This window comes from Saccoglossus kowalevskii, chromosome 6 (assembly GCF_978046115.1).
Source record: "Saccoglossus kowalevskii chromosome 6, keSacKowa6.1, whole genome shotgun sequence".
Lineage (NCBI taxonomy): Eukaryota > Metazoa > Hemichordata > Enteropneusta > Harrimaniidae > Saccoglossus > Saccoglossus kowalevskii.
The window spans coordinates 11,906,635-11,917,881 of NC_140646.1; the positions used below are offsets into that span (position 1 = coordinate 11,906,635).

The 11,247-nt window shown below is 34.0% G+C and overlaps 1 protein-coding gene across 1 annotated transcript in view; it reads left to right on the forward strand.

Annotated features, from left to right (window-relative positions):
• Positions 1-8,213, forward strand: part of LOC102809630 (uncharacterized) — a 57,777-nt gene extending 49,564 nt beyond the window's left edge. Inside the window, exons 42-45 of the mRNA XM_085500567.1 lie at positions 159-272; positions 670-826; positions 7,094-7,199; positions 8,020-8,213. Of these exons, the coding sequence (XP_085356693.1) occupies positions 159-272; positions 670-826; positions 7,094-7,199; positions 8,020-8,150 (508 nt within the window). The 3' untranslated portion in view covers positions 8,151-8,213. The remainder of the gene's footprint in view (positions 1-158; positions 273-669; positions 827-7,093; positions 7,200-8,019) is intronic.
• Positions 8,214-11,247: the final 3,034 nt, after the last annotated feature.

Sequence of the window (11,247 nt, forward strand, 5' to 3'; positions counted from 1 at the left end):
CTGAAAATAACAGTATCAATGGTAAGATGACAGTGAAGTTGCAAAACTTTACAAAAGTCACCTGAGATAAATGCATTGTTAATAGCGGCTTCAAAACCCTGTATAGGGTGATTGTCATTCTGTAACTATATACTTAAACATGTGTGTTTCTATTTCAGTGTTCACCCCAAGGTACTTTGGTCCCAAAGAAAAGATCAAATAATGTTGAGTATTCAGTTAACTGGAGTCAAAGATATGAAATTGCTCGTAAAAGATAATGTCTTTAAATTTAGGTATGTATGAGTCACGAGAATGAGTTTTTGACCGGTGAGGGCATACTCACTTTGAATTATTAGTCAGGCTTGATCACTGAATAACTCTAACCTAGTGAATTTATTTCAAAATTAAAATTAGTTTTTGGCAATTAACTGAATAAACAGCTTCTCTTTATTGCCTTCAATTGAAACAGTGCCTTGTGAACACACGACAAATTTGTATTAGGATGTTCGCTCTTGTTTATTTTATTGAGCATCTATATGGTCTGCTAAGATCCATGGCCTCTGGTAACAACATGAATTCAACCCCTGTCATTATTTTGCCCCAAAAACACTAGAAATCACCATGCAATGTAAAGGTGTATATATTTAAGTTATAATGGAGAGAATTTATTAAAGTTTTGTTGACTTCTAGTACAATACTAGATGGACGAAACTATTGCGTTGATGTAGATTTGTACTGCACTATTGAAAATTACAAATACAAGATTACTGGATGTGAAGTGTTAGTGGAATTAATCAAACACCAGAAAGATACCAAGTGGCCACGATTACTCCAAACTAAACAAAAGGTCAGTATCCAATTATTGCAACTATTGGGAAGTTGTTTTAACAAAATATTTTTCCTGCCCATTTTTGTTCACTAAATTTCAACATTGTTTTGATTCATACAGACAAGTTCAATTATTATTTGACTCCCGTTTGCGAAGCACATCATGGGAGTCTTTGCAGTTAGTGTGTCTGTATGTATATGTGTATGTGTGTGTGTGTGTGTGTGTGTGTGTGTGTGTGTGTGTCCAACTGTTCCACTGCTATCTCAAGAACCATACATCGGTTTTTAATGAAACCAATGCGCAGATTTGATTAGGTTTTGGTAGAAATCCATGCTCATTAATTACCTAATTTGCATGATAAGTTTAGCTAATTTTTATCTGTTCCATGACTATTCCACTAATATCTAAAGAACCACTCATTGGATTTTAATGAAACTTGGTACATAGATGCTCTGAACATGTGCGCAGATTTGTTTATTTTTTGGTAAAAATATGCGCATATTAATTACCTAATTTGCATGATAATTAGCTAATTTTTAGCGGTTCCATGACTGTTCCACTGATATCTAAACAACCACTCATTGGATTTTGATGAAACTTGGTACATAGATGCTCTGAACTAATGCTAGGTTTTGATTAGTTTTTGACTCCCATGTGCGAAGCACAAAATGGGAGTCTTTGCAGTTAGTGTGTCTGTATGTGTGTATGTGTGTATGTATGTGTGTCCGACTGTTCCACTGCTATCTCAAGAACCATACATCGGTTTTTGATGAAACTTGGTGCATAGATGCTCTGGGCCAATGCGCAGATTTGATTAGGTTTTGGTAAAAATCCATGCTCGTTAATTACCTAATTTGCATGATAATTAGCTAATTTTTAGCTGTTCTATGACTGTTCCACTGATATCTAAACAACCACTCATTGGATTTTGATGAAACTTGGTACATAGATGCTCTGAACTAATGCTAGGTTTTGATTAGTTTTTGGTAATAATCCGTGGATACTAATTACCTAATTTGCATAATGATTAGTCAATTTTCGGTTTTTCCACTGATATCTCAAGTACTAATCATCACATTTCAAATGAAACTTGGTACATAGATGTCATATGACACTGCACAGACCTGATAGTTTTTATGGTAATATCAGTACATATTAATTACCTAATTTGCATAATTAATTAATTTTCAGCATTTGATATAAGTAGTTAGCATTACATTTCAATGAAACTTGGTACTTACATACTCAAGGACTATGCAGAGATTGATTGTTTTCGATAAATATTTGTGCATATTAATCACCTAATTTGCATAATTAGTTAATTTTCAGCTTTTCCATGGGTATCTCAAGTACTAATCATCGCATTTCAATGAAACTTGGTACATAGATCCTTTAGGACTATGCAGAGACCTGATTAGTTTTAGGGTAAATAATTGTGCATATTAATTACCTAATTTGCATAATTAATTTTCAGCTTTTCTACTGATATCTAAAGTACTAATCATTTACATTTCAATGAATCTAGAATTATGCAGACCCAATTAGTTTCCGGTAAATATTTGTGCATATTAATCACCTAATTTGCATAATTAACCAACTTTCACACTGATATCTCAGGTACTATACATCACATATCAATGAATGTACATGGATGCTGTAGGACAATAGACAGACCTGAATAATTGTGGGTTACAATCTGTACATATTAATTACCTAATTTGCATAATTAACCAATTTTAAGCTTTCACACTGATATCTAAAGTACCGTAAAAACTCCAAAATTTCGACCGGTTTTAAATAATTGGCGTTAGAAATGTGACATGTTTTTAGAGTCGTGGCCGAGTTGTAACTCAAAATCTAAACAAAGTCATCAATCAGTGAGTATTATGACAAGCAAAACAAAACATCAAGACGCGCAGAAGAGGTCAGCACAAAACTAATAGGTCAAAAGACAAAGCTGTCTCGCACTACCTAGGAAAACTTGCGAATGTTCGAAGTACAGGTACCCATTGGACAAAAGATACATGGAAGTTTAGCAAACTATCTCCCCGACCCAGTGCAATGTATCCGGTTAGAATCAAAGCTCACGTGTCCCTTATTTGAGGGACCAAATTCTGCCGTAAATTCGCCCTTGGATTAAAAAATAAAATGGGATTTAAGAAAATAAAATGGGACTTTTAAGGTGTATTTTGGCGTCATTTTTCGGACATTTCAATCAATCCTGCCGGCTAAAATAGAGTCTAAGTTTTACCGTAGTCATTGACGTCTGTCTATTCAAGAGTACACGTGTATGATTTTTATCGTGACTAGCGTGAGCGGGTAAGCTTCCTTTCGAGAATGAGCTGTTATCACTGTGAACAATGTTAAATTATTCTTCAGATGACCAGTTTATTTTTTAAAAACAACTAATTTTTTTATTTAAAAAAAAATCATGCCGTTTTCGCATCAAAATCGAAGCCAAAATATCGTACTACAACATCAATCTCTTCGCATTGCGTTCAATAACATTAACATATTTAAATAAGCTATGGTAATTTGAACACGTTGGCATCATCCAGCTTTTTGATTGCTTAATTAGCGATTTGACTTATTTGACCTAAGAGAACATGGCGGATATCCTACAGCATCAAACGTTTATACGAGACCGGAATCATTCGCTTACGATGAAACTTAGTTGACTTTTATTTGTATTTCATAACCATTCAACAAATTTATTTTGTGTACATTATTATAATCACTACTGAGTACAGTAATAATCAACAATTCAGAAACGCAGTATGCCGAGATTTTTGTGTTCGTTTTTATTTGAAACTTCGTTTATTTAGAATATATTTTCGTTACCAATAAAATAAAAATCTCTCAGTCAATCAGAAACCCGGATTCATGCCTTCAAGGAAGGTCCCGTTTGAACGCTCACATCGGTTTTTTTTTTCGTTTGGGGCAAAACTAAAACTGGTCGCAATTTTCGAATAAGAATGAGTCGGCAATTTTTAGTGGAGTCGAAAATTTGGAGGTAAATAAAACACCGAAACCCGGCAAATAAATAGCCAATCGAATTTTTAGAGGGGTCGAAATTTTGGAGTTTTCACGGTACTAATTATTCCATTTCAATGAAACTTAGTACAAAGATGCTCTAGGACAATGTACAAACCTAATTAGTTTGGGGTAAAAATCTGTTCATATTAATTCCCTAATAAGCATAATAATTCATAATTTTTTGGTTCTAATCACATTTCAATTAAACTTGGAGACATAGATTTTCTGTTACATTGCGCAGACCTCATTAGTTTTACACTCAAATCTGGTCATATTAATTTTCTGATTTGCATAATTAGTTTTCAGCTAAGTAATTTCGAATTATATTTAATGTGTCTCCAATACTCTCGGCACATGGGAGTTCTTTCTAAGCTTTCTTTGATTGGTAATAATCCGTGCATACTAATTAACTAATTTGCATAATTATTAGTCAATTTTCGGTTTTTCCACTGATATCTCAAGTACTAATCATCATATTTTAATGAAACTTGGTACATCGTAGACCTGATAGTTTTTATGGTAATATCAGTACATATAATTACCTAATTTGCATAATTAATTAATTTTTAGCTTTCACACTGATACCGAATGTACTAATTTCAATGAAACTTAGTACAAAGATGCTCTAGGACAATGTACAAACCTAATTAGTTTGGGGTAAAAATCTGTTCATATCATTCCCTAATTAGCATAATAATTCATAAATTTTAGTCCCTGTTTGGACGAAGTCTGAAAACGGGGACTTATAATTCGGTCTCCGTCCGTCCGGACTTATATCTCAGAATCCCTTGGACCGATTCCGTTCATTCTTTGCATGTGCCTAGTAATTTATGTGGGACATATGCACATGCAGTGGTTTAGTGATTCGATTCAAAATGGCCGACTGGCAGCCATCTTGTTTTTTGAAAATGTTGTATTTTGGACATGCCTTGTCAGTTTTCATTCAAACTTGGTACATAGATTATATACATGTTACGATACATGTCGATGACGATTTATTTCACAATTGGATCAAAGATGGCTGACTGGCAGCCATCTTGTTTTTTGAAAATGTTGTATTTTGGACATGCTTTGTCAGTTTTCATTCAAACTTGGTACATAGATTATACATGTTACGATACATGTCGATGACGATTTATTTCACAATTGGATCAAAGATGGCCGACTGGCAGCCATCTTGTTTTTTGAAAATGTTGTATTTTGGACATGCTTTGTCAGTTTTCATTCAAACTTAATACATAGATCATATATGTTAAGATGCACGTCCCGAGTGTCTGTGAGTTCCTGAGTCTGTCCATCCGACCGTCCGTCTGTCCGTCAGTCTGTCCAGAGTCATATTTCAGAATCCTGTGGACCGATTCTGTTCATTCTTTGCATGTGCCTAGTACCTTATGTGGGACATATGCACATGCAGTGGTTTAGTGATTCGATTCAAAATGGCCGACTGGCAGCCATCTTGTTTTTTGAAAATGTTGTATTTTGGACATGCCTTGTCAGTTTTCATTCAAACTTGGTACATAGATTATATACATGTTACGATACATGTCGATGACGATTTATTTCACAATTGGATCAAAGATGGCTGACTGGCAGCCATCTTGTTTTTTGAAAATGTTGTATTTTGGACATGCTTTGTCAGTTTTCATTCAAACTTGGTACATAGATTATACATGTTACGATACATGTCGATGACGATTTATTTCACAATTGGATCAAAGATGGCCGACTGGCAGCCATCTTGTTTTTTGAAAATGTTGTATTTTGGACATGCTTTGTCAGTTTTCATTCAAACTTAATACATAGATCATATATGTTAAGATGCACGTCCCGAGTGTCTGTGAGTTCCTGAGTCTGTCCATCCGACCGTCCGTCTGTCCGTCAGTCTGTCCAGAGTCATATTTCAGAATCCTGTGGACCGATTCTGTTCATTCTTTGCATGTGCCTAGTACCTTATGTGGGACATATGCACATGCAGTGGTTTAGCAATTCGATTCAAAATGACCGACTAGCAGCCATCTTGTATTTACAAAAAATTGTCTATTTTGGACATGCTTTGTCAGTTGTCATTCAAACTTTGTACATAGATTATACATGTTAGGATACATGTCCATGACGTTTTATTTCGCATTTGGATCAAAGATGGTCGACTGGCAGGCATCTTGTTTTTGTTTTTTTATGCAGTTTCTTAGACGTGCTCTGTCAGTTTTCATTCAAATTTGGCACATACATGTACTTTATACATGTTAGGATGCATGTCCATGACAATTTGTTTCAAATCAGGTCAAGGATGGCCGTTTGACAGCCATCTGACTTTTTGGCCTTACTGCTATATTTCCACAATTTATTCACCATTTTCATTTGTATTTGGCACATACATCATACATGTCAGTGTGTTTCATAATCAGATCAAAGATGGCCAAATAACGGCTATTTTTATTTTTGGCCATATTACTACTACACGGAACACATGTTTTGATGTAAATAAACAATCTGTTGTATACGCCACTTGGAACTCAAGTTTCAAGGACATGCTCGCGACAACCCCTCTGCTTTAATATTACGAGCACAAAGAGAACTTTCAAAACTTTAAATAATAATTGACTGTGTCATTGTCAATGACTTGTTTAGTTCTAATCACATTTCAATAAAACTTGGTACATAGATTTTCTGTTACATTGCGCAGACCTCATAAGTTTTACACTCAAATCTGTTCATATTAATTTTCTGATTTGCATAATTAGTTTTCAGCTAAGTAATTTCAAATTTTATTTAATGTGTCTCCAATACCCCCAGCACATGGGAGTTCTTTCTAAGCTTTCTTTGATTTTAGTTTTTAATATGGAATGATTACGTGCGTAAGCATCCTCTAATCATAAAAAGAAACATGGCTTCTACCAGGGTTTGACTGGACTCCACACAAAGAAGTTCGCTGATTCTGTTCTAAACTTTTTGGATTTCGGCATTCCCATGATGTATCCTTGGAAGGAAAAGATGTTTAATAATAAGGTTAGTACGAGGATACCTCAAAGTATGTACTCAGACAGTACGCCGTTGCATCGACCTCTGTTGCGCGTTGGTCAATACTCCCGCTGAACTGTCTTCGTGCATACTTGAGGTATTCTCGTAATAACCTCATATTATGTAGATGTTGCCACAAGTAAGTAATTTGCATTGTCTAAAAGTGTGTATTTTGTACCCTTACCAACTTTCTCAATAGAATTATATGAATAATACTGTATTGCTTTTTAGGTACCTTATATATCTATTGACTTTGATAGATGGCAGGATGATGATTCTGATACAGAAAAGGTGTTTCAAAGAGAATTATTGGAGAAATCACGACGCAGACTGAATGGTAAAGATTTCTTAGTTGCAGTATGATCTAAGAAACAAACTAGCATTTGTCATGTTGCACCAATACTCAATAATAAATTATAAATTATACATCTCATCCTACCTTATTAGGAAACACAATTTCCAAATAAGTAATGATGAAGCAATATTTCCCAAATGGCAGACAGATATATCCTAACTTACTAGGAATGCACATTCTACATCAGAAGTGATGATGAAATATTTCTAAGACTGCTGATAGATGTGCCCGCCTTCAATTTAAAAAAAAAGTGATGGTGCAAATTTTTCGGATGTGTTTCAAAACTTAAGTTGATATAAGAGAAAAAGTGCATTATTTTTGGAGATGAATAATAATGCATGCAATTGGTGTTCACTGTCAATACAGTATTTGTTTCTATTAGATAGCACATTACAGCAGAGTGGTGGGTTGAGAGATAATGTAGTCAAATCATGAAGAAGTGCGCCCTCTATGACCAATAATAGAATTGTTTGATGTCAGATATATGACTGGCCATGTTTGGGGTGGTACTGTTCTATGATATTGATTTTCTCACACGACATATTTTCAAAAATACTTTTTTGAAATAAAATATTGGTGACTCGATGGTGTAATGTTTATATTGTCTGTCATATTGACTCTGTATTGCACAGATTCTGTGTGCACAATAGAGGGTGCACCTTTTGTTAACATTAACCACATAATAAATGTAATTATTTGTTCATTTACGTACACTTCTTTTGGAGATGTGCTTCTAATGGAATGAATATAGTATATATATCTGTGATGCCCCTACAGTAATGATGTTGTTTTGTTTTGACAGCTTCCCTGTTAGATGAAAGCGATTCCGATGACAGCACAGACAGCGATGATAGTTGTTCATACAGTGGGCACCGGGAAGAAAAAGTGTTATTTGATGATCTTCGCATGGGGGATGTTTATCTGGAGTGGTGAAATTCGAATATCAATAAATGTTTGTTAAATAAAAATCTACAATTTGATTTCTTGTTATACTAACGATAGTGATCAATTAGAGAATCTGTTTTTTCATTTTCAAATTAAGACTTAAAATGGCAACTAATTTGTTGTTAAATCACAATTTACAAACTTTATGGTTTAGTAATTTAAGTAGGTGTGCTTATTCAAAAATGGGACATTGAACTTGTTTTCTTTTTCCATACAATGTGTTATTATGTTTGCATAATGTTTAAGATTTAGCAGATATTACTTTTCAATTTATTATTTTGGTGGCTTCATTCATCTTACTATCGTATTTATCCAAGTAAAAGCCCAGGGTCCTGAACATGGTAAATTGCCAAAAAATAGGGGTGGGCCTATGCCCGGACATCCCCTGGCAAAAAAACAAACAAACCATGCAATAGAAAAAAATGAACAATATGCAACATCATAAGTAAATCAATATAATGTGTTACTTATAATGTGACAAATAAACCAGAAATAGTAATATTCGACAGTGAAGAATCATTCGACAAACATGTCCAATACGCGTGAACTCAAAATGAACTAAAATGTCAGGGGTTAAACAACGTAAACTTTTTTTCCGGTTTTGACAAATAGTCAGACAAGAACAACGATAATTTACAAATTTACACAGTAAAGATTACAAAAGTTTGTAGGAAAAATCTCAGATCTCTATTTGTAAGTTCATCTCTATCTTCGTCAAAGTTAAAACCCTCGAAGTCCAAGTCGGCGACACTATCATCGTTGAACAAAATCCCTTCAGCTTCGTCCTAAAGTTTGTTGATGTCTGTCACCTTGGCACTTTAATATCATTCATATCTAAACACATTAAAGAGACAAGAAAAATGCGATTGCGGCAAACGACTGCCATGGCACACGATGCTTTTGTCTACAGTCTGTCAATCATCTTTGACCTTTAAGCATCTGCTTTATTGAATTGGCTAAGAATGACATCACTACTAGTGTTTCATGATAAAGGTCAAGTCAACGTTGCTTTCTTATCAGACTAGGCGCTTATCAATCGTGGTGAAAGTTTTCATTCAGCAAGTTCCAGAGGTTGGAATGTCTCACTATATGGATATCGCGGTGGGCTTGAAATAGGAAGAATTTTTATTTCTCCAACAACAGAAGAATAATTTCATGACAGAAATGCAATAGCTGTGATGAAAGGTGTTAAAAAAATGGCAGTTTCGGCGTGACATTTCAAAAGTACTAGCCCCAGTTGTGGATTCGCAAGCTGCTACCAAAAATGTTATAAAGCCAAAACATGATTTCAACCACTCTCCCAGGTATGGGTTGTTACAATATTGCAACATTGGTTTCATTGTCGATGATGCTAAAGCCAACGAGTGCGACACTTGCTTGCTTACTGTAAGATTTTCTTGAATCATTTCAAAGGAAGCACAAACCAAACAACAGCTTTTTTCAGGGCCACGGCATATTTTAAAAAGAGAACTACCGTTGCTGCTTTAATATACATTTTTGAAGACTTGCTGACTAATATAATTCAGATAAAAAACTTGAAAATGAGAAGTAAATTACGTAAACAGCGGTGCACTGCCCTGAATGCAGAACACAAAATTACCATTTTGCTGTCACAGCAATAATTGACAATTATTTGTCAAGAATGTTTATCAGAATCAGACTGCAAGGAGATCAACTCTTAATACAACAAAACAAAATAGTTTTTTGTTATTTTTTTTTTGTAGAAAAAGATTCCCTGGGCGTATGCCAGGACATGACCTCAATTCCTTTATTGTATCAAAAGTGGGGGGTGGACGTTTGACCGGGCATTGGCTCTTACCCGGATTAATACGGTATAAGAGTAAATTGTAAATTTTTAGTTCATGGTAATTTGACTACATTCATGGATGAGAACTTTTGCAAAAGTCATCATTTTTTAAGATCATAATTATAAAGTTTTCTGCTACCTCATTTTGCAGGTTTCCTTGACATACCAAATTCACAAAAACAAACATTGCCTCTCATGAAAGTAATGCGCTTTACAGTTCTTATGAAAAATTTCCTAGTTTTGATTCATTCCAATGTTACATTGCAGTATTGATTCAAAACTATTCAGCCATTAATATTACTTATTACACTGAATCAATGGTTTTTTTTTTTCCAATTCTAATCATTGGAGTTTAATAAATTTAAATTTGATGCATGGCTGAAATAGCCACAACTATCAGACTTCATATATGAATGAAACACAGATTGACTTCAGATTGTTTTGAAATTGAAATCTTGAAAGTGTTCTTTGTATCAGACAATTTCATTGGTAAATAACAATTGACCTCTTATATAAAACACACTAAATTAAGGAGTGGTGGCTATTGCAAGAGAAAAACTAAATCATGCTCGATAAATTGAATTTTTAGCATAAAAACTGCTTGTCGTATGTCGTGTAAGCATGTTTTGTTTTACAGTTTATTGAAAAACAATTTCATAAGGGCAAGCTCACCATATTTTTTAACTGTAGTCATGAAACTGTCTACTAGTTATAATGATTGTTGATAACATTATATCGTTCATTGTTGCATATAAAACATTTATACCGAAAGATGTGAAATTAATCACATTAATTATGCATTTATATTTTGAAGTGAATTGAGTTTTATTGAGCTTTTTTACAGAAAAATAGCATCAGTTTATATAATAAATCTATATATTTATGTTTCGAATTTGCAAATAATCATGTTGCATGTCTGAAAATGTCCCAGACACTTGATGACAAATTTCTGATATTAAAAATATATAGTAGTTAGCTTTCTGGATTTAAAATGTACATGTAACCTAAATCATGTATATGTGACTTGTAGCATATTTGCACTATTAGAAAAATGTTACGTAAATGACACGTTACATACATAGATTGATTCGAGTTTTGTGTAGAGTAATTAAAAATCACAGCAAAACAAATACAGTTTGGCATAGTGTGCCTCCATTAAACATTTATTTCTGATTTTTTTTTTTTAGTCTTTGTGGTGTCATTAAATTTAGTAGGATATTTATTGGCACAGAATATCTATGGTCCCTCTCATAGACTTGTGTAACACAAACGTGCGAC